Source organism: Oncorhynchus tshawytscha, linkage group LG24 (genome assembly GCF_018296145.1).
Source record: "Oncorhynchus tshawytscha isolate Ot180627B linkage group LG24, Otsh_v2.0, whole genome shotgun sequence".
NCBI classification, from domain to species: Eukaryota; Metazoa; Chordata; class Actinopteri; order Salmoniformes; family Salmonidae; genus Oncorhynchus; species Oncorhynchus tshawytscha.
Genome location: NC_056452.1, coordinates 24482340 through 24506222, shown reverse-complemented (window position 1 = coordinate 24506222; position 23883 = coordinate 24482340). Strand labels below are relative to the sequence as shown.

The window sequence follows — 23883 nt, the reverse complement described above, 5'->3', positions numbered from 1 at the left end:
CTCAAAAAGGTCCAAATGAAAAAAGGTAGGGGTGCAAATGATATCTACAAAGAAATATGAATTGGCCTCAAAATCAACATTTTGCAAAGGCCACCTCAGTTCGAATTGAAGAGGTTAGTCAATATTTTATCTTTATTTAACCAGGCAAGTCAGTTAAAAACAAATTCTTATTTTCAATGACGGCCTAGGAACAGTGGGTTAACGGCCTTGTTCAGGGGCAGAACGACAGAACGACTGTCAGCTCAGGGATTCGAGCATGCAACCTGTCGGCGGTTACTAGTCCAGCGCTCTAACCACTAGGCTACCTGCCGCTCCATAAGCACAGACCTGGAAAGATTCTGTATGGAGGAATGGTCTTAGATCACTCCCAATCTCCAATCTCAATATTTTAGAAAAAGGCTCAGTGTCGTTATCTTTGCAAGGTGAGGTATTTGAAAGATATTGAAAACAGAGGGGTCAATCATTATATTACTTGTTAAACAAAATCTCTTTCTGTGAGAATTTGTATTATAATAAAATAGTATAATATCGCAATATTTTAAAGAAGAAATATAGCTCAGTGTTTTAATTCTTTATTTCATTGAGGAATCTTTTCTCATCTTTACAAGGGTGTGAACAAATTCGGACCCCACTCTACATACGCAGCAAAATCAATAAACTCCACAGTATTTACTAGTAATCTATAATGACAGAAAAAGATCTAGCAAACGTAGCTCCCAATCAAGCCTTTTTAGAAAACAAGTAGGTTACCTACGTCAGAGTAAATGGTACACGGTCTTACTCCCATCACTTTACATGCGAGTGAAATTGCAAAAAGAGGCTGTGGAAGGCTACTGTACATGAGTAAGTAAGCATGCAGCAAAAGCAATAACTGAAACGGCCTTTGTTCGTAATAAAACATTGACTAAATCTCTAGCGAATGTAACTCACAATCAAAGCCATTCATTCTAAACCACCAACAGTATATCCACACCAGATAAAAAACAATCAGATTCAGCAATAACCCAGGCCATTGAGATGGAGGCACAATAACATCAGGTGTGTGTGTGTGTCTGTGTTTGGCCTGCTAGCCATGGTGGGGAGATCTCTGACAGGCAATACAATCTCCATTTGCATCCAATTTCAATAATCACCTCATTACAGGGGCTTGGAATTACAGCGAGAGCACCAATGAGAAATATATGTGCATCTTTATGTTTTCCACTGATTACAGTTGTGTGTGTGTGTGTGTTAGTGTGCGCGTGTGTGTGAGTTACTCACCACGCTATATGCCTCTATTCTAGGCCTCTCCATGGCGATGGTGATGCAGTTGAGGAAGATGATGACCAGAACGATGTGGTCAAACATCTTGTGGGATATTATCTTGTTGCACGCCATTCGAAACCTGGAAAACACACACACACACACACACACACACACACACACACACACACACACACACATACACCCACACAGAGACACCCACACAGAGACACCACGTCATTCTTCAAATAAACTTTTATTAATTGGAAAACACATGATGATGAGATATGTCTATAATATAAAGTACAACATTCCAGACTGTAGTATGATCTGATGAACACAGTTGTGGTCTAAATGAATAAAGCATATTGCACGTTAACAATATAACAATATTGCTCATGATGTCGGGACCACATACATTCCCTTCTCACATACACAGTAATTCAACTGAATAACTGGCAATAAAGTCTCAGCTGCTGAAACAGAAACAGAAACGAGCAAAACATAGAACTCACTCTGACGGATCCTGTCTGTCATAATGTACAGAAGAGAACCCACTCTGACGGATCCTGTCTGTCATAATGTACAGAAGAGAACCCCCTCTGACGGATCCTGTCTGTCATAATGTACAGAAGAGAACCCACTCTGACGGATCCTGTCTGTCATAATATAGAGAAGAGAACCCACTCTGACGGATCCTGTCTGTCATAATGTACAGAAGAGAACCCACTCTGACAGATCCTGTCTGTCATAATTGTAAATCCTGTCTGTCATAATGTACAGAAGAGTTCAAAATTCAGAAGAGAAAGGCGGATCCTGTCTGTCATAATATAGAGAAGAGAACCCATCTGATCCTGTCTGTCATTCTGACGGATTTTGTCATAATTTTCATCCCTCCAGACATTATTTCTGTCTAAGGGACTTAATGATGAAATGCCTATGTATGTTATGTTGTGAATTTCAACATGATGAAATGCCTATGTGAATGAATAATCCCTATTTAAGATTAGTCTGATGTTTTTCGTACGATGTACCCAATGATTAATGAAAACTTGCCATGTCCTCATTGTGGTTTTACAGACGTGTTTCATATGTCTTATTTACACACTTTATTTTAATATTTATGAAATGCATGTTGTTATATTTGGCAGCACTTATTTGTTTTTCCAACATCTCCAACCCTTTTCGATGTGTGGAACGGCTGTGGGAGGGGAGAGGTCCACATAAGGGTGCTAAAATAAAAAAATTCACATAAGCTCTGACGAAGGCCGTGATACTATCAGTGATACTATCAAGATCAGTGTGCGGTTTCCTTTTTCCTTCATAATGTACAGAAGACAACAACAGCTATGTCCCTGTCCCAGAAGACAACAACAGCTATGTCCCTGTCCCAGAAGACAACAATAGCTATGTCCCTGTCCCAGAAGACAACAACAGCTATGTCCCTGTCCCAGAAGACAACAACAGCTATGTCCCTGTCCCAGAAGACAACAACAGCTATGTCCCTGTCCCAGAAGACAACAATAGCTATGTCCCTGTCCCAGAAGACAACAACAGCTATGTCCCTGTCCCAGAAGACAACAATAGCTATGTCCCTGTCCCAGAAGACGACAACAGCTATGTCTCTGTCCCAGAAGACAACAACAGCTATGTCCCTGTCCCAGAAGACAACAACAGCTATGTCCCTGTCCCAGAAGACAACAACAGCTATGTCCCTGTCCCAGAAGACAACAATAGCTATGTCTCTGTCCCAGAAGACAACAACAGCTATGTCTCTGTCCCAGAAGACAACAACAGCTATGTCCCTGTCCCAGAAGACAACAACAGCTATGTCTCTGTCCCAGAAGACAACAACAGCTATGTCCCTGTCCCAGAAGACAACAACAGCTATGTCTCTGTCCCAGAAGACAACAACAGCTATGTCTCTGTCCCAGAAGACAACAACAGCTATGTCTCTGTCCCAGAACACAACAACAGCTATGTCTCTGTCCCAGAACACAACAACAGCTATGTCTCTGTCCCAGAACACAACAACAGCTCTATCCCTCAGATCTGTTTAATCTTCAGGCAAACAATCATTATGATGACAGACAGTGTGTGTGTGTGTTTGTGTCTGTGTGTACAAGTTTTTGTGTCTGCATGTGTGTTTGACTAGTCACATCATTATCTCATCTCTGCATGCTAGCTCTCATTGTTAAAGTATCCATCATGCATTCATTATGTGGACCAGGGACATCACGCTCACTCCCACGGTAGGATGTCGACTTTATCCTTCATGTTAGGGTGAGACGGGGAGACAAGCAGACGGGGAGACAAGCGGACAGGCAGACAGGCAGACAGTCAAGCAAACAGGCAGACAAACAGAGAGACAGACAGACAGACAGACAGACAGACAGACAGACAGACAGACAGACAGACAGACAGACAGACAGACAGACAGACAGACAGACAGACAGACAGACAGACAGACAGACAGACACAGACAGACAGTACAGACAGACAGACACACAGACAGAAGACAGACAGACAGTTATGACAGACAGACAGACAGTTAGACAGACAAGCAGACAGGCAGACAGACAAGCAGACAGTTAGACAGACAGGCAGACAGACAGACCCAGCAGACAGACAGACAGATAGTCCCAGACAGACAGACAGACAAGCAGACAGACAGACAGGCAGACAGACAGGCAGGCAGACAGGCAGGTCATAACTTTATTTCAGTGCTCGATCATAGATATCAGATGCTTTTTATTCATCGATCTAAATATCTGACATCTATCTATGTATCTGATATTTTCATGATAGCCCTGACCTTTCGCTAGAGGATTCAGTTACGGTCATCTGTGCTCTTTGGACTGTCAGTGTTTGACAGTAGGCATATTCATGAGTTTATGTTCGCGGACAATTTCATCATACCTTTTATCTTTTTTGAAACTAACTTTGCTTTTCATTCAGAATGTTGACAACCTGGGTGCTAGGCCTGTTTCTTCCTTAGCCAACGACTGTAGCTATACCAAAGACAACTAACTGCTTGTTGAGGTGAATGGAGGTCCGTTGTCCATGTTGAACAGCTGTGTGACTACAGTTTCCCACCGAGCCTCTGTCTCCTGATAGAAACAGGTGGTTGTCTGGCCCTGTACAGAGCCAACATGGACGACGTGACATGGCTGTCGATTAAGGCAGCCCTCCGCACCTCTCTGATTCAGAGGGGTTGGGTTAAATGTAGAAGACACAGTTCAGTTGTACAACTGACTAGGTATCCCCCTTCCCCTTTTACATTCCACACAATGCCCGTGTCCTCAGTGGCACTGTTAGAACACATTCTACTTCACACTGCGACTGGGTCACAACAAGGGCACTGTTAGAACAGGACACTGGGTTCTACCATGGAACTGTTAGAACAGAACACTGTGTTCTACCATGGGAACTGTTAGAACAGGACACTGGGTTCTACCATGGAACTGTTAGAACAGAACACAGTGTTCTACCATGGGAACTGTTAGAACAGAACACTGTGTTCTACCATGGGAACTGTTACGACAGAACACTGTGTTCTACCATGGAAACTGTTAGGAAGGAACACACTGGGTTCTACCATGGGAACTGTTAGGAAGGAACACTTGGTTCTACCATGGAAACTGTTAGGACGGAACACTGGGTTCTACCATGGGAACTGTTAGGAAGGAACACTGGGTTCTACCATGGGAACTGTTAGGAAGGAACACTGGGTTCTACCATGGGAACTGTTAGAGCAACACACTGGGTTCTACCATGGGAACTGTTAGGACAGAACACTGGGTTCTACCATGGGAACTGTTAGAGCAACACACTGGGTTCTACCATGGGAACTGTCAGAGCAACACACTGGGTTCTACCATGGGAGCTGTTAGAGCAAAACACTGGGTTCTACCATTGAAACTGTTAGGAATGTACACTGTGTTCTACCATGGGAACTATTAGAGCAACACACTGGGTTCTACCATTGGAACTGTTAGGAAGGAACACTGGGTTCTACCATGGGAACTGTTAGAGCAACACACTGGGTTCTACCATGGGAACTGTTAGAGCAACACACTGAGTTCTACCATGGGAACTGTTAGGAAGGAACACTGGGTTCTACCATGCGAACTGTTAGAGCAACACACTGGGTTCTACCATGGGAACTGTTAGAGCAACATACTGGGTTCTACCATGGGAACTGTTAGGAAGGAACACTGGGTTCTACCATGGAAACTGTTAGAGCAACACACTGGGTTCTACCATGGGAACTGTTAGAACAACACACTGGGTTCTACCATGGGAACTGTTAGGAAGGAACACTGGGTTCTACCATGGAAACTGTTAGAGCAACACACTGGGTTCTACCATGGAAACTGTTAGAGCAACACACTGGGTTCTACCATGGGAACTGTTAGAGCAACACACTGGGTTCTACCATGGAATCTGTTAGAGCAACACACTGGGTTCTACCATGGAAACTGTTAGGAAGGAACACTGGGTTCTACCATGGGAACTGTTAGAGCAACACACTGGGTTCTACCATGGAAACTGTTAGGAAGGAACACTGGGTTCTACCATGGGAAATGTTAGAGCAACACACTGGGTTCTACCATGGGAACTGTTAGAGCAACACACTGGGTTCTACCATGGGAACTGTTAGGAACGAACACTGGGTTCTGCCATGGAAACTGTTAGAGCACCACACTGGGTTCTACCATGGAAACTGTTAGAGCAACACACTGGGTTCTACCATGGGAACTGTTAGAGCAACACACTGGGTTCTACCATGGAAACTGTTAGGAATGTACACTGTGTTACTACCATGGGAACTGTTAGAGCAACACACTGGGTTCTACCATGGAAACTGTTAGGCAAGGAACACTGGGTTCTACCATGGGAACTGTTAGAGCAACACACTGGGTTCTACCATGGGAACTGTTAGAGCAACACACTGGGTTCTACCATGGAACTGTTAGGAGCGAACACTGGGTTCTGCCATGGAAACTGTTAGAGCACCACACTGGGTTCTACCATGGAAACTGTTAGAGCAACACACTGGGTTCTACCATGGGAACTGTTAGAGCAACACACTGGGTTCTACCATGGAAACTGTTAGAGCAACACATTGGGTTCTACCATGGAAACTGTTAGGAAGGAACACTGGGTTCTACCATGGGAACTGTTAGAGCAACACACTGGGTTCTACCATGGAAACTGTTAGGAATGTACACTGTGTACTACCATGGGAACTGTTAGAGCAACACACTGGGTTCTACCATTGGAACTGTTAGGAAGGAACACTGGGTTCTACCATGGGAACTGTTAGAGCAACACACTGGGTTCTACCATGGGAACTGTTAGGAAGGAACACTGTTAGGAGGGAACACTGGGTTCTACCATGGGAACTGTTAGAGCAACACACTGGGTTCTACCATGGGAACTGTTAGAACAACACACTGGGTTCTACCATGGGAACTGTTAGGAAGGAACACTGGGTTCTACCATGGAAACTGTTAGAGCAACACACTGGGTTCTACCATGGGAACTGTTAGAGCAACACACTGGGTTCTACCATGGAAACTGTTAGAGCAACACACTGGGTTCTACCATGGAAACTGTTAGAGCAACACACTGGGTTCTACCATGGGAACTGTTAGAGCAACACATTGGGTTCTACCATGGAAACTGTTCGGAAGGAACACTGGGTTCTACCATGGGAACTGTTAGAGCAACACACTGGGTTCTACCATGGAAACTGTTAGGAAGGAACACTGGGTTCTGCCATGGGAACTGTTAGAGCAACACATTGGGTTCTACCATGGAAACTGTTAGGAAGGAACACTGGGTTCTACCATGGAAACTGTTAGAGCAACACACTGGGTTTTACCATGGAAACTGTTAGAGCAACACACTGGGTTCTACCATGGGAACTGTTAGAGCAACACACTGGGTTCTACCATGGGAACTGTTAGGAACGAACACTGGGTTCTACCATGGAAACTGTTAGAGCACCACACTGGGTTCTACCATGGAAACTGTTAGAGCAACACACTTGGTTCTACCATGGGAACTGTTAGAGCAACACACTGGGTTCTACCATGGAAACTGTTAGAGCAACACACTGGGTTCTACCATGGAAACTGTTAGGAAGGAACACTGGGTTCTACCATGGGAACTGTTAGAGCAACACACTGGGTTCTACCATGGAAACTGTTAGGAAGGAACACTGGGTTCTACCATGGGAACTGTCAGAGCAACACACTGGGTTCTACCATGGAAACTGTTAGGAAGGAACACTGGGTTCTACCATGGAAACTGTTAGAGCAACACACTGGGTTCTACCATGGGAACTGTCAGAGCAACACACTGGGTTCTACCATGGAAACTGTTAGGAAGGAACACTGGGTTCTACCATGGAAACTGTTAGGACAGAACACTGTGTTCTACCATGGCCACTGTTAGGACAGAACACTGTGTTCTACCATGGCCACTGTTAGGACAGAACACTGGTTTCTACCATGGGAACTGTTAGGACAGAACACTGTTTTCTACCATGTCCGTCGAGGGATTCTACTGTCAGCACAACACTGTGAGACAGCCACCTCCAGAAGGAATTTAAGGAGGAAAGGAGGAGAGGGAGAGAGAAGAAGAGGAGAACAGGGGGAGAAGAGTAGAAAAGAGGAGGAGGAGTCACAAGTATGTGGAAGTAGAGGGGAGAGGAGGAGAGGGAGGGTAGAGAATGGGTGGGCTTTTGTTGTGGAATTACTAAAGCTCTGGGCTTTAGTTGACTAGGGCTAAGGTGTGAAATGTATTTTCCAACCTGAAACACACACACATTCTCCACCAGGCCCTAGAATCATACATTCAGACAAAGTTCAAAGCCACAGAGGCTGAATGGGAGCAATGGAGGGAGGGAGGGAGGGAGGGAGGGAGGGAGGGAGGGAGGGAGGGAGGGAGGGAGGAGGGAGGGAGGGATAATATCCCAAACAGAGTGAGACCTTAAGATGGAGAATGAACAGAGTGAGACCTTAAGATGGAGAATGAACAGAGTGAGACCTTAAGATGGAGAATCAACAGAGTGAGACCTTAAGATGGAGAATGAACAGTGAGACCTTAAGATGGAGAATCAACAGAGTGAGACCTTAAGATGGAGAATCAACAGAGTGAGACCTTAAGATGGAGAATCAACAGAGTGAGACCTTAAGATGGAGAATCAACAGAGTGAGACCTTAAGATGGAGAATCAACAGGGTGAGACCTTAAGATGGAGAATCAACAGAGTGAGACCTTAAGATGGAGAATCAACAGAGTGAGACCTTAAGATGGAGAATGAAGCATGATATGCAAAAATGAGTAGGGATGAGATCATCGTGTGTGTGTGTGTGTCACCTGGAGTCCGGGGGCAATATGTACAGGGACCAGGTATCTCTCTTTCGACACCACTCTGGCTGTTTCCTCTCCAGCCAGCGTGACAGCCTGGCGACATGACCCACAACCTCCTCCTCTGCTGCTTCGTCCTCTGTGTTGTCCTCGAGGGAGAGCTGTGTCTGGGCCAGGGCCCCCCCAGGGGCCGGAGTGCCTTTCCCGTTACAGTCACTGCGTTCTGGGGCTCTCAGGCCTCCTAGCGAGGGGGGTCTGGAGCTGTGTATACTGGCTGAGCGATACAGGAAGGGTACCTAGAGTTTTACAACCATGGTTAACACAGTCATTTATAGGTACTTGAAGGCATTTATTTTAAAATACTCAAGAAAGTGGTTCTATAACTGCCGTTATCACGTAAAATGGACCATCAATAAAATGAGGGTAGTGTTTAGGGGGACAGGTCTATAGATCCCCTGTGTGTGTGTGTGTGTGTGTGTGTGTGTGTGTGTGTGTGTGTGTGTGTGTGTGTGGACGTGTTTAACTATTCTTGTGAAGTCCCACAAATAGTAAACAAACAAACATTTGACCAACTGGGGACATTTTGTTGGTCCCCTCAAGTTCAAATGCTATTTCTAGGGGGTTTAGCGTTAAGGTTAGAATGAATGTTTGGGTCAGAATTACATTAAGGGTTAGGAGTTAGGGTTAGGGTTAGGAGTTAGGTTTAGGTTTAGGAGCTAGGGTTAGGGTTAGGATTTAGGTTTAGGTTTAGGTTTAGGAGCTAGGGTTAGGGTTAGGAGTTAGGTTTAGGTTTAGGAGCTAGGGTTAGGGTTAGGAGTTAGGTTTAGGAGCTAGGGTTAGGGTTAGGAGTTAGGTTTAGGTTTAGGAGCTAGGGTTAGGGTTAGGAGTTAGGTTTAGGTTTAGGTTTAGGAGCTAGGGTTAGGGTTAGGAGTTAGGTTTAGGAGCTAAGGTTAGGGTAAGGTTAGCTGTACATGAATGTGTGTGTGTTCACCTGTAGCAGTATGTCAGGGGCCAGGTCTATGGACCCCCTGGTCTCCACAGACTCCATCCTCCTGTGTTGGTGTTGGGACTGGGACATGGAGTCGGTACGACACAGGGACACATCATCTCCCTCCGATGTCCCCCCTCCTCCTCCCTCATCATCCTCCGAACTGGACCCACCCTCTCCGGAGAGGAGCGACCGCCGTTCGCCAGACTGACGCTTTGTTCGTTTGAGCGAAGGAGCACGGCCTACGCTGTTCCAGCTGGATCTACGGCTGGTCCAGCCAGAGGCGGAGCTCCACGGGGCGTAAGGGGAGGTGCTACGGGCACTGGTCTGGAGAGAAAGAGATGGAGGGTGGAGAGAAAGAGAGAAGGTATGAACGACAAAAAGAAAGCCAGATGAAGTAAACAAATTCCCTTTCTAGGGAACGTTTGTAACCCTTGGGGAACGTTAGTAACCAAAAACAAAACTAAAGAATTTTACATTTTAGGATGTTGTTACTACAGGTTTTTGTCTTAATCCTCAGATTCTCCTCAATGTCATGCTGTGTTGTTGTCTTAGGTCTCTCTTTACGTAGTGTTGTGGTTTCTCTCTTGTCATGCTATGTTGTTGTTTTAGGTCTCTCTTTACATAGTGTTGTGGTTTCTCTCTTGTCATGATGTGTTGTTGTTTTAGGTCTCTCTTTACGTAGTTTTGTGGTTTCTCTCTTGTTATGATGTGTTATTGTTTTAGGTCTCTCTTTACGTAGTGTTGTGGTTTCTCTCTTGTCATGATGTGTTGTTGTCTTAGGTCTCTCTTTACGTAGTGTTGTGGTTTCTCTCTTGTCTTGCTGTGTTGTTGTCTTAGGTCTCTCTTTACGTAGTGTTGTGGTTTCTCTCTTGTCATGTGTTATTGTTTTAGGTCTCTCTTTACGTAGTTTTGTGGTTTCTCTCTTGTCATGATGTGTGTTTTCTCCTACTTTTTTTTCATCCCAGCCCCCGTCCCCGCAGGAGGCCTTTTGCTTCTTGGTAGGCCGTCTTTGTAAATAAGAATTTGTTCTGAATTGAATTGCCTAGTTAAATAAAAGGTAAATATATATATATATATATATATATATATATATACAAATTATAATAAAAATGCTTAATGGTCATTACTATAGTTTTTATTATTGTAGCTGTCATTAGTCACAACTGGCATCAGTCACAACTGGCATCAGTCACAGCTGGCATCCAGTCACAACTGGCATCAGTCATAGCTGGCATCAGTCATAACTGGCATCAGTCACAACTGGCATCAGTCACAACTGGCATCAGTCATAACTGGCATCAGTCACAACTGGCATCCAGTCACATCTGGCATCAGTCACAACTGGCATCAGTCACAACTGGCATCCAGTCATAACTGGCATCAGTAAATAGCCAGAGAGTTGAGCTGATGACAGGTCATATTAATCATCACAAATGTCTTCTTGAACATCATCCATACAGGTTAGACTGAATATCTACAGTCTTAGTTGTTGTGCACACAGGGCCTGGGCAGAGAGGGGGCACAGAGCCTAATGCATTGGTTCCTGGAAAGATCCAGTTGATTGATAGTGTACCAGTGGAATACACTAACCGGAGACTTGTCGTAGCAGGCTAGGTCCATGGAGACGTTGCTGCCGTGTCGGGACTCACAGCCCAGAGCAGGGTCAACCACGGTGGGCAGCTTGGGAACGGGCATGGGGGTGGCAGCAGTGTGGGTGATCAGAGGAGGGGTCAGACTGGTCTTCAGGTCAACATGACCATTTATAGGTACTACTGGTGGGGAGAGGGAGGGGGAGAAGAGGGAGGGGGAGAAAGGGAGGAGAGAGAGAGGAAGGCGGGAGAGACCCAGTTATAAGATTATCTCTAATGTGAGAAGGAGGAACTGTTTACCACATCAATATTTCTCTAATCTGACAAGATGTGTGCATGGGGGAATATTATTTTCAACAGCCAGATGAATGCATGACACAGAGAGGACGAATGCATCTTTCATCTCAGTTGGTGTGCGTCTTTAAACTTCTGCCTTCCTCCCTCAATGTCTTCCTCTTGCCCACTCCTCTCTCTCTCAGCTTCACCCTCTCCCATCTCTCGCTCCCCAATTGTGTCTCCCTCCCTCCCTCCCTCCAGTCACTGTGCTTAAACAGCTCTTCTAACCACTACATGAGTTAAGCTGAAGTAGTTTAAAGTTGTCATAGCGTTGGGGAGTTGTTCTCTTCTGTACTATGTAGATACAGCATCAGGAATAATGGATGTCTTTTAGCTGTAGCAGAATGTCGCTGTGTGATTTGATTCCGCTCTCTCTGTCTGTGTGTGTGTGTGTGTGTGTGTGTGTGTGTGTGTGTGTGTGTGTGTGTGTGTGTGTGTGTGTGTGTGTGTGTGTGTGTGTGTGTGTGTGTGTGCGTGTGTGTGCGTGTGCATGTGCGTGTGCGTGTGTGTGTGTGTGAGAAAAATGCATGCCCATCCAATGTGGGACACATTTATACAGCTACGAAGATTTTCATCATAATGGAATATTTTCATAAAAGCCCAATTGCGTCTACATATATATACTCTGGAATCTGTAGTGGTTTTATTTCATTTCATTCTAATTAGTTTAGCATACTTCTGTGCTTCAATACGTGAGTAAATATTTATGTATATTCTCTGTAAACAAAGAAATTACAGCTAAATGTAATACGCAATTCATTGTTCTGTTATGTGTTCGCTGTGAAAAAGTAGTGCTTTGTCACAGCCAAACGACTGCCAACTGAGCTGCCACCAACTTCAACGAGATCAAACCTTCCCTTTGCTGGAGTATTAAAACACCTCATCCTGAGATGTTCTGAAACATTACAGGGTGTGACTTAACACCACTTAATCAAGTTTTTTGCAACACTTTACCAGAGACAGGGAGTGCTAACAAAAAATATTGAAAACACTATTATGATGTTTTGAATCCTGTCTAGTGCAGAATTAGGTCCCTTCTCTTTAGGTGTCGTTTCCTCTCTCTAATGCTTCTAAAAACTATTATTATGTTTTGAATCCTGTCTAGTAGGGTTCCTGAGTGGCGCAGCGACCTAAGGTACTGCATCTTAGTGCTAGAAGCATCACTACATACACCCTGGTTCAAATCCAGGCTGTATTACAATCAGCCATGATTGGGAGTCGCGTGTGGCAGCGCACAATGGTCCCAGCGTAGTCCAGGTTTGGCCGGTGTACCACTGTTCCTAGGACGTCATTGTAAATAAGAATTTGTTCTTAACTGACTTGCCTAGGTAAATAAAGTTTAAAAACATCTTTTTTTAATACAAATATTAAATTAGTGCAGAATAACAGTAGATCCCTTCTCTTTTGGTGTCGATTCCTCTCTAAAGTTCCTAAAACATCATTATCATGTTTTGAATCCTGTCTAGTGCAGAATAACAGTAGATCCCTTCTCTTTTGGTGTCGATTCCTCTCTCTAAAGCTTCTAAACACCATTATTATGTTTTGAATCCTGTCTAGTGCAGAATAACAGTAGATCCCTTCTCTTTTGGTGTCGATTCCTCTCTCTAAAGCTTCTAAACACCATTATTATGTTTTGAATCCTGTCTAGTGCAGAATTAGATCCCTTCTCTTTTGGTGTCGATTCCTCTCTCTAAAGCTCCTAAAACATCATTATCATGTTTTGAATCCTGTCTAGTGCAGAATAACAGTAGATCCCTTCTCTTTTGGTGTCGATTCCTCTCTCTAAAGCTTCTAAACACCATTATTATGTTTTGAATCCTGTCTAGTGCAGAATAACAGTAGATCCCTTCTCTTTTGGTGTCGATTCCTCTCTCTAAAGCTTCTAAACACCATTATTATGTTTTGAATCCTGTCTAGTGCAGAATAACAGTAGATCCCTTCTCTTTTGGTGTCGATTCCTCTCTCTAAAGCTCCTAAAACACCATTATTATGTTTTGAATCCTGTCTAGTGCAGAATAACAGTAGATCCCTTCTCTTTTGGTGTCGATTCCTCTCTCTAAAGCTTCTAAACACCATTATTATGTTTTGAATCCTGTCTAGTGCAGAATTAGATCCCTTCTCTTTAGGTGTCGATTCCTCTCTCTAAAGCTTCTAAAACATCATTATTATGTTTTGAATCCTGTCTAGTGCAGAATAACAGTAGATCCCTTCTCTTTTGGTGTCGATTCCTCTCTCTAAAGCTTCTAAAACATCATTATTATGTTTTGAATCCTGTCTAGTGCAGAATAACAGTAGATCCCTTCTCTTTTGGTGTCGATTCCTCTCTCTAAAGCTTCTAAACACCATTATTATGTTTTGAATCCTGTCTAGTGCAGAATTAGATCCCTTCTCTTTTGGTGTCGATTCCTCTCTCTAAAGCTTCTAAACACCATTATTATGTTTTGAATCCTGTCTAGTGCAGAATTAGATCCCTTCTCTTTTGGTGTCGATTCCTCTCTCTAAAGCTTCTAAACACCATTATTATGTTTTGAATCCTGTCTAGTGCAGAATAACAGTAGATCCCTTCTCTTTTGGTGTCGATTCCCTCTCTAAAGCTTCTAAAACATCATTATTATGTTTTGAATCCTGTCTAGTGCAGAATTAGATCCCTTCTCTTTTGGTGTCGATTCCTCTCTCTAAAGCTTCTAAACACCATTATTATGTTTTGAATCCTGTCTAGTGCAGAATAACAGTAGATCCCTTCTCTTTTGGTGTCGATTCCTCTCTAAAGCTCCTAAAACATCATTATTATGTTTTGAATCCTGTCTAGTGCAGAATAACAGTAGATCCCTTCTCTTTTGGTGTCGATTCCTCTCTCTAAAGCTCCTAAAACATCATTATTATGTTTTGAATCCTGTCTAGTGCAGAATAACAGTAGATCCCTTCTCTTTTGGTGTCGATTCCTCTCTCTAAAGCTCCTAAAACATCATTATTATGTTTTGAATCCTGTCTAGTGCAGAATAACAGTAGATCCCTTCTCTTTTGGTGTCGATTCCTCTCTCTAAAGCTCCTAAAACATCATTATTATGTTTTGAATCCTGTCTAGTGCAGAATAACAGTAGATCCCTTCTCTTTTGGTGTCGATTCCTCTCTCTAAAGCTCCTAAAACACCATTATTATGTTTTGAATCCTGTCTAGTGCAGAATAACAGTAGATCCCTTCTCTTTTGGTGTCGATTCCTCTCTCTAAAGCTCCTAAAACACCATTATTATGTTTTGAATCCTGTCTAGTGCAGAATAACAGTAGATCCCTTCTCTTTTGGTGTCGATTCCTCTCTCTAAAGCTCCTAAAACATCATTATTATGTTTTGAATCCTGTCTAGTGCAGAATTAGATCCCTTCTCTTTTGGTGTCGATTCCTCTCTCTAAAGCTCCTAAAACACCATTATTATGTTTTGAATCCTGTCTAGTGCAGAATTAGATCCCTTCTCTTTTGGTGTCGATTCCTCTCTCTAAAGCTCTAAAACATCATTATTATGTTTTGAATCCTGTCTAGTGCAGAATTAGATCCCTTCTCTTTTGGTGTCGATTCCTCTCTAAAGCTCCTAAAACACCATTATTATGTTTTGAATCCTGTCTAGTGCAGAATTAGATCCCTTCTCTTTTGGTGTCGATTCCTCTCTCTAAAGCTCCTAAAACATCATTATTATGTTTTGAATCCTGTCTAGTGCAGAATTAGATCCCTTCTCTTTTGGTGTCGATTCCTCTCTAAAGCTTCTAAAACATCATTATTATGTTTTGAATCCTGTCTAGTGCAGAATTAGATCCCTTCTCTTTTGGTGTCGATTCCTCTCTAAAGCTCCTAAAACACCATTATTATGTTTTGAATCCTGTCTAGTGCAGAATTAGATCCCTTCTCTTTTGGTGTCGATTCCTCTCTCTAAAGCTCCTAAAACATCATTATTATGTTTTGAATCCTGTCTAGTGCAGAATTAGATCCCTTCTCTTTTGGTGTCGATTCCTCTCTAAAGCTCCTAAAACATCATTATTATGTTTTGAATCCTGTCTAGTGCAGAATTAGATCCCTTCTCTTTTGGTGTCGATTCCTCTCTAAAGCTCCTAAAACACCATTATTATGTTTTGAATCCTGTCTAGTGCAGAATTAGATCCCTTCTCTTTTGGTGTCGATTCCTCTCTCTAAAGCTCCTAAAACATCATTATTATGTTTTGAATCCTGTCTAGTGCAGAATTAGATCCCTTCTCTTTTGGTGTCGATTCCTCTCTAAAGCTCTAAAACATCATTATTATGTTTTGAATCCTGTCTAGTGCAGAATTAGATCCCTTCTCTTTTGGTGTCGATTCCTCTCTCTAAAGCTCCTAAAACATCATTATTATGTTTTGAATCCTGTCTAGTGCAGAATTAGATCCCTTCTCTTTTGGTGTCGATTCCTCTCTAAAGCTCCTAAAACATCATTATTATGTTTTGAATCCTGTCTAGTGCAGACATTAGATCCCTTCTCTTTTGGTGTCGATTCCTCTCTAAAGCTCCTAAAACACCATTATTATGTTTTGAATCCTGTCTAGTGCAGAATTAGATCCCTTCTCTTTTGGTGTCGATTCCTCTCTCTAAAGCTCCTAAAACATCATTATTATGTTTTGAATCCTGTCTAGTGCAGAATTAGATCCCTTCTCTTTTGGTGTCGATTCCTCTCTAAAGCTCCTAAAACATCATTATTATGTTTTGAATCCTGTCTAGTGCAGAATTAGATCCCTTCTCTTTTGGTGTCGATTCCTCTCTCTAAAGCTCCTAAAACATCATTATTATGTTTTGAATCCTGTCTAGTGCAGAATTAGATCCCTTCTCTTTTGGTGTCGATTCCTCTCTCTAAAGCTCCTAAAACATCATTATTATGTTTTGAATCCTGTCTAGTGCAGAATTAGATCCCTTCTCTTTTGGTGTCGATTCCTCTCTAAAGCTCCTAAAACATCATTATTATGTTTTGAATCCTGTCTAGTGCAGAATTAGATCCCTTCTCTTTTGGTGTCGATTCCTCTCTAAAGCTCCTAAAACACCATTATTATGTTTTGAATCCTGTCTAGTGCAGAATTAGATCCCTTCTCTTTTGGTGTCGATTCCTCTCTCTAAAGCTCTAAAACATCATTATTATGTTTTGAATCCTGTCTAGTGCAGAATTAGATCCCTTCTCTTTTGGTGTCGATTCCTCTCTAAAGCTCCTAAAACATCATTATTATGTTTTGAATCCTGTCTAGTGCAGAATTAGATCCCTTCTCTTTTGGTGTCGATTCCTCTCTCTAAAGCTCCTAAAACATCATTATTATGTTTTGAATCCTGTCTAGTGCAGAATTAGATCCCTTCTCTTTTGGTGTCGATTCCTCTCTAAAGCTCCTAAAACATCATTATTATGTTTTGAATCCTGTCTAGTGCAGAATTAGATCCCTTCTCTTTTGGTGTCGATTCCTCTCTAAAGCTCCTAAAACACCATTATTATGTTTTGAATCCTGTCTAGTGCAGAATTAGATCCCTTCTCTTTTGGTGTCGATTCCTCTCTCTAAAGCTCCTAAAACATCATTATTATGTTTTGAATCCTGTCTAGTGCAGAATTAGATCCCTTCTCTTTTGGTGTCGATTCCTCTCTAAAGCTCCTAAAACATCATTATTATGTTTTGAATCCTGTCTAGTGCAGAATTAGATCCCTTCTCTTTTGGTGTCGATTCTCTCTCTAAAGCTCCTAAAACATCATTATTATGTTTTGAATCCTGTCTAGTGCAGAATTAGATCCCTTCTCTTTTGGTGTCGATTCCTCTCTCTAAAGCTCTAAAACATCATTATTATGTTTTGAATCCTGTCTAGTGCAGAATTAGATCCCTTCTCTTTTGGTGTCGATTCCTCTCTCTAAAGCTCCTAAACATCATTATTATGTTTTGAATCCTGTCTAGTGCAGAATTAGATCCCTTCTCTTTTGGTGTCGATTCCTCTCTCTAAAGCTCCTAAACATCATTATTATGTTTTGAATCCTGTCTAGTGCAGAATTAGATCCCTTCTCTTTTGGTGTCGATTCCTCTCTCTAAAGCTCCTAAAACATCATTATTATGTTTTGAATCCTGTCTAGTGCAGAATTAGATCCCTTCTCTTTTGGTGTCGATTCCTCTCTCTAAAGCTCCTAAACATCATTATTATGTTTTGAATCCTGTCTAGTGCAGAATTAGATCCCTTCTCTTTTGGTGTCGATTCCTCTCTCTAAAGCTCCTAAACATCATTATTATGTTTTGAATCCTGTCTAGTGCAGAATTAGATCCCTTCTCTTTTGGTGTCGATTCTCTCTCTAAAGCTCTAAACATCATTATTATGTTTTGAATCCTGTCTAGTGCAGAATTAGATCCCTTCTCTTTTGGTGTCGATTCCTCTCTCTAAAGCTCCTAAAACACCATTATTATGTTTTGAATCCTGTCTAGTGCAGAATAACAGTAGATCCCTTCTCTTTTGGTGTCGATTCCTCTCTCTAAAGCTCCTAAAACACCATTATTATGTTTTGAATCCTGTCTAGTGCAGAATTAGATCCCTTCTCTTTTGGTGTCGATTCCTCTCTCTAAAGCTCCTAAAACACCATTATTATGTTTTGAATCCTGTCTAGTGCAGAATTAGATCCCTTCTCTTTTGGTGTCGATTCCTCTCTAAAGCTCCTAAAACATCATTATTATGTTTTGAATCCTGTCTAGTGCAGAATTAGATCCCTTCTCTTTTGGTGTCGATTCCTCTCTAAAGCTCCTAAAACATCATTATTATGTTTTGAATCCTGTCTAGTGCAGAATTAGATCCCTTCTCTTTTGGTGTCGATTCCTCTCTCTAAAGCTCCTAAACATCATTATTATGTTTTGAATCCTGTCTAGTGCAGAATTAGATCCCTTCTCTTTTGGTGTCGATTCCTCTCTAAAGCTCCTAAACATCATTATTATGTTTTGAATCCTGTCTAGTGCAGAATTAGATCCCTTCTCTTTTGGTGTCGATTCCTCTCTAAAGCTCCTAAAACACCATTATTATGTTTTGAATCCTGTCTAGTGTAGAATAACAGTAGATCCCTTCTCTTTTGGTGTCGATTCCTCTCTCTAAAGCTTCTAAAACATCATTATCATGTTTTGAATCCTGTCTAGTGCAGAATAACAGTAGATCCCTTCTCTTTTGGTGTCGATTCCTCTCTCTAAAGCTTCTAAACACCATTATTATGTTTTGAATCCTGTCTAGTGCAGAATTAGATCCCTTCTCTTTTGGTGTCGATTCCTCTCTCTAAAGCTTCTAAACACCATTATTATGTTTTGAATCCTGTCTAGTGCAGAATTAGATCCCTTCTCTTTTGGTGTCGATTCCTCTCTCTAAAGCTCCTAAAACATCATTATCATGTTTTGAATCCTGTCTAGTGCAGAATAACAGTAGATCCCTTCTCTTTTGGTGTCGATTCCTCTCTAAAGCTTCTAAAACATCATTATTATGTTTTGAATCCTGTCTAGTGCAGAATTAGATCCCTTCTCTTTTGGTGTCGATTCCTCTCTAAAGCTCCTAAAACATCATTATTATGTTTTGAATCCTGTCTAGTGCAGAATTAGATCCCTTCTCTTTTGGTGTCGATTCCTCTCTCTAAAGCTCCTAAAACACCATTATTATGTTTTGAATCCTGTCTAGTGCAGAATAACAGTAGATCCCTTCTCTTTTGGTGTCGATTCCTCTCTCTAAAGCTTCTAAACACCATTATTATGTTTTGAATCCTGTCTAGTGCAGAATAACAGTAGATCCCTTCTCTTTTGGTGTCGATTCCTCTCTCTAAAGCTCCTAAACACCATTATTATGTTTTGAATCCTGTCTAGTGCAGAATTAGATCCCTTCTCTTTTGGTGTCGATTCCTCTCTCTAAAGCTCCTAAAACATCATTATTATGTTTTGAATCCTGTCTAGTGCAGAATAACAGTAGATCCCTTCTCTTTTGGTGTCGATTCCTCTCTCTAAAGCTCCTAAAACATCATTATTATGTTTTGAATCCTGTCTAGTGCAGAATAACAGTAGATCCCTTCTCTTTAGGTGTTGATTCCTCTCTCTAAAGCTTCTAAACATCATTATCATGTTTTGAATCCTGTTTAAACTACTTTTCTTTCTTTTAATGTTTTGTTGTTGGAAGAAAGCATAAATAAATCAAATAAAAATAAAATAAATAAAATAAATCTCATAAATATACTTACATTTATTTAAGTGTACGTTGGTTGTTTTTTGTTGTTGGTCAATTTAAATTAACCCCAGAATGTGGATGTATGGTTGACTAATAAAATGTACCATCTTACTTCCTGTTTCTAATCTACATAAAGGTGGAATTGCAAAAATATATATATATTGTTCCTAGTCACTTATCATCAACCAATAGTTAGGCTACGAACCATCTGCATTTCTAAACACACAGTGTTTGTGTATTGATGCTGCCTTTTACAGAGCATGTAATCCGTTCTTTCTGTCATAAAACATACATTCATCCAAACACAAGATCTCACTAGCTGCACTACTTTCCATGGTTTCATTACACAAACATGGTGCTTCGAGACTTTCTACTTTTACAGTGTAGAAGTGCAATAAATGTCATTTGTGTGTGCGTGCGTGCACGTGTGTGTGTGTGTGTGTGTGTGTGTGTGTGTGTGTGTGTGCGTGCGTGCGTGCGTGCGTGCGTGCGTGTGTGTGTCTCACCCGGGGAGCCAGACGCATCCTTTCCACTGCCGTTCATGTCCTCCATACTCCTCGATGATAAATCAGCCTCTGACACTGACTTGGAGTCTTCTCCCTACATACACACACACAACAAACACACACACACACAACAAACACACACACACACACACATACACACATGCGCAAACACATGTATATATGCACACACACACACACACTCAAACACACACACACAAATAGAAGACAGTATATGGTTATTTTCTCAAAAGGCGAGTCAGGGAGCAGGCAGTAATAGCCAGTATGGAAGCCAGACAGAGAATGATGAAGCTGCCTCGACACACTGATCTTGGGTCAGTTTTGTCTTCATCCCCTAATGCTAATCGTTTGTGTATAGGAAGGATGAGCTGATCCTAGATCTGTGTCTAGGGGGCAACTTCTCCCAGTAGCCAGGAAGGCTGGAGAGTTCACAGGTCAATAGGTCAAGAGGGCAGAGGCTAGAGAAGGAGGGAGAGACATCGATGGAGGGCAGCTCTGTCAAAACAATGTGTTAGCTAACATGCAGGGGCAGTAGATAACATGTTGTCTTAGACCACACTGAAACACACAGCGCACACAGGAACACCTATTACATGTTACATGAACACACACACTTATGTGCACACATCCAAGCACGTAGGCTACACACAGACAATGACACATAGACTCTCACACAACTTCATAAGGATCAAAATGCATCTCCAAATTGACCGTCCAAATTGAAGGTCCAAATTGACCGTCCAAATTGAATATCTCATATTTCCTGTTACGTAGGGCACCGGCACCGTTAGAGAAGATACCGTAATATGAGTTATCATATGATAGGGGACAGATTGTCGGTTTCAGACTGCTTTTCTGTGATAGACCAGAGAGACATGGAACGGTGCAGAGAGGGACGGGGGGGGGGGATCACTCTGAGAAGATAAACAGAGCTATTTCTACCCATCAGGGTTCTACCCGTCAGGGTTGGGTATGACGAGTCAACCCCATGCCGATCTAAGCCCCGTAAACACATTCATTCTACAGAGCTTCAGTCTGATGCACAGACGGGAGAGAACACACACACAACCTTCTAATACAAATCATCCACCCAGTGAGTCAGAACAGCAGAACGGTTTGTTGCCTGTTTTGTTCCCTCCTTGTTCTCTCTCTCTCTCTCTTGTTCTTCCTACATTTACAGTAAAACATGTTCCTCTCTTGAACACCTTTCTGTTTTCGCCCTTTTCTCTCTCCATCTCTACGGCCAGTATCTAATCTATAGCAGTGATATGCAGTAGTAGTTAATATATTCACAGTGGGTGTGGTTTCTATAGCAGTGATATGCAGTAGTAGTTAATATATTCACAGTGGGTGTGGTTTCTATAGCAGTGATATGCAGTAGTTATTAATATATTCACAGTGGGTGTGGTTTCTATAGCAGTGATATGCAGTAGTAGTTAATATATTCACAGTGGATGTGGTTTCTGTAGCAGTCATATGCAGTAGTTATTAATATATTCACAGTGGGTGTGGTTTCTATAGCAGTGATATGCAGTAGTAGTTAATATATTCACAGTGGGTGTGGTTTCTATAGCAGTGATATGCAGTAGTTATTAATATATTCACAGTGGGTGTGGTTTCTATAGCAGTGATATGCAGTAGTAGTTAATATATTCACAGTGGATGTGGTTTCTGTAGCAGTCATATGCAGTAGTTATTAATATATTCACAGTGGGTGTGTTTTTTTCTATAGCAGTTATATGCAGTAGTTATTCATATATTCACAGTGGATGAGGTTTCTGTAGCAATGATATGCAGTAGTTATTCATATATTCACAGTGGGTGGGGTTTATAGAAGTGCCTAAATATCGAAATCTCAATTTCTCTCATCAAACAAATGGCTTTCTTCACCTCGAGGTGCATGTGAGTGTGTTCCTTGCGTGTGTGTGTGCGTGCACCTTGCGTGTGTGAACCTATCAGACCTGATTTCCTGAACCGTTTAGGAGAGATGGGCGGTAATGAACTAGCCAGCCAATCAGCCCTAGGCCTATACCTGCAGCCAATCAGCCCTAGGCCTAAACCCCTAAACCTCTGACTCAGAGAGAGGATAGGACGTACACTAGCAGGGTGAAAACAGTGCTGACCATTCAGACGAAGGATAGAGGATCTAGCTGCAATGTCTCCCATTGGTTTTCAAATCCGCAGTTTAATGCTTGTTGTTACATTATGTGGTTGAGGAGAGTCGTCAGCAGCAAATAGGTGGTGTACAGTAGAAACCAACATCTACAAAACACACATCACCAACACAGAGGACTAAGCTACAGACAGCTAAAATCACAACAGGAAAACAGTGCAGGTCAGAATATGCAACAAACAACAAGCTGAACTGAACACAGATTATATTCTACTTTTATCTCAGTGAACAACAAACACACTAATTAATAAAAACAGATGTGACAGGACAAGCTCATCAGAGCCTCAGCACAAAGCATTGTGGGGGGGGGTCTATTTAGTGATTTGGGCTACAGTACACTTCCAAAAACTCATGGTGGGCACGCAAAGCATTGTGGGTGCCCAGACTCCTCCCCTACCTATTGGCAACTGAGTAGGCCCGGGGGGTGGAGGGTCTACTTTGTGGTTTGGGCTGGAGTACACTTCTAACAACTCATGGTGGGCACGCATAGCATTGTGGGTACCCAGACTCCTCCCCAGGGAGGGAAAGGGAGGAGGGTTCAGCTCCATTCCTCCAGTGTGACACATAGTGCCTGGGTGTATGTGTTGCTCTGTATATGTGTGCATGAGATGTGTGTGGTACTCACGGCGGGCCCAACACTAGGCCAGGGGCCCAGCTGAGTCCCCCGGACCCCTGAGACCACTGTAGAGAGAGGGACAGCCCAGTAAAGGCCTGTATGGAAGGGACCCTAGCTGGGGCCTCCTATGTGGATGCAGCCAGGACCATAGCCGGGGCCTTGGCTGGGACCATGTCCGTGACCCCGGGGCCAGCCTGACTCCCATATCACCTTTCTGGGGAAGAGGAATGAGGTTGAACCCGTAAGATGACTGTCAGTGTTTGACCATAAAGTGGCCATTTTGAGATACAGGGTAAGGTTCAACCCTAAGCTGCCTATCCATAAGATAAGTAGTCCGCTCACCTAGGGCAGGCAGAGAGCTGAAACTCATTTCAGATTACTGATCACAAATGAGGCTCAGACCTTATGGTTTAGGGCTGGTTGCTGCCTACTTGGCAGTTCTATATTGTCTGAGATGGCAGTGTGTCTGATACTCTGAATGTTCCAGGCTCCAGTGATGTGATACGAGATAAAAATGACTGTTAGAACCGAACGAAGCTCTGCTCTGCTTCTACTCTGTCTACTATTGACCAGTCTGTCACAGTAGCAGCAGCCTGGACAGGCTGACAGTCATTCCGGCTGATGATCCTCATGTCGCTGTTCACAGCCGGACACATGTTAAATCTGAAACGGAATGTACTCATTTACTAATGAACAAAATGAGTGAATTCATGAATTAATGCATGAATTAATAGTATATTTATGGATTTTGACCGAGCTAAGTTGTTGTCCTTTGGTTGATCTGATCATTCACCTGTATTATTTTAACAAGACATTTAT

The 23883-nt window shown here is 42.4% G+C and overlaps 1 protein-coding gene across 1 annotated transcript; it reads right to left on the bottom strand.

Moving 5' to 3' along the window:
- Positions 1-1137: 1137 nt before the first annotated feature.
- Positions 1138-20303, bottom strand: LOC121838724 (voltage-dependent T-type calcium channel subunit alpha-1G-like). The gene is made up of 6 exons (XM_042305241.1): positions 20258-20303; positions 11206-11387; positions 9616-9939; positions 8634-8920; positions 1261-1384; positions 1138-1146 (listed from the first exon to the last, which is right to left on the bottom strand). Exons 1-6 carry the CDS (start codon positions 20301-20303, stop codon positions 1138-1140), a joined length of 972 nt encoding a protein of 323 aa, XP_042161175.1.
- Between the last annotated feature and the right edge of the window lie 3580 nt (positions 20304-23883).

What these genes read in the sequence shown, in the direction of transcription:
- LOC121838724 (XM_042305241.1), bottom strand. Translation starts at nt 20,303, where the DNA reads ATGGAGGACATGAACGGCAGTGGAAAGGATGCGTCTGGCTCCCCGG. An exon ending in CCTGCTACGACAAGTCTCCG is followed by an intron (nt 9,940 to 11,205) that starts GTTAGTGTATTC and finishes CTTTCTCTCCAG; the next exon opens with ACCAGTGCCCGTAGCACCTC. An exon ending in ATATTGCCCCCGGACTCCAG is followed by an intron (nt 1,385 to 8,633) that starts GTGACACACACA and finishes TGTGTTTTCCAG; the next exon opens with GTTTCGAATGGCGTGCAACA.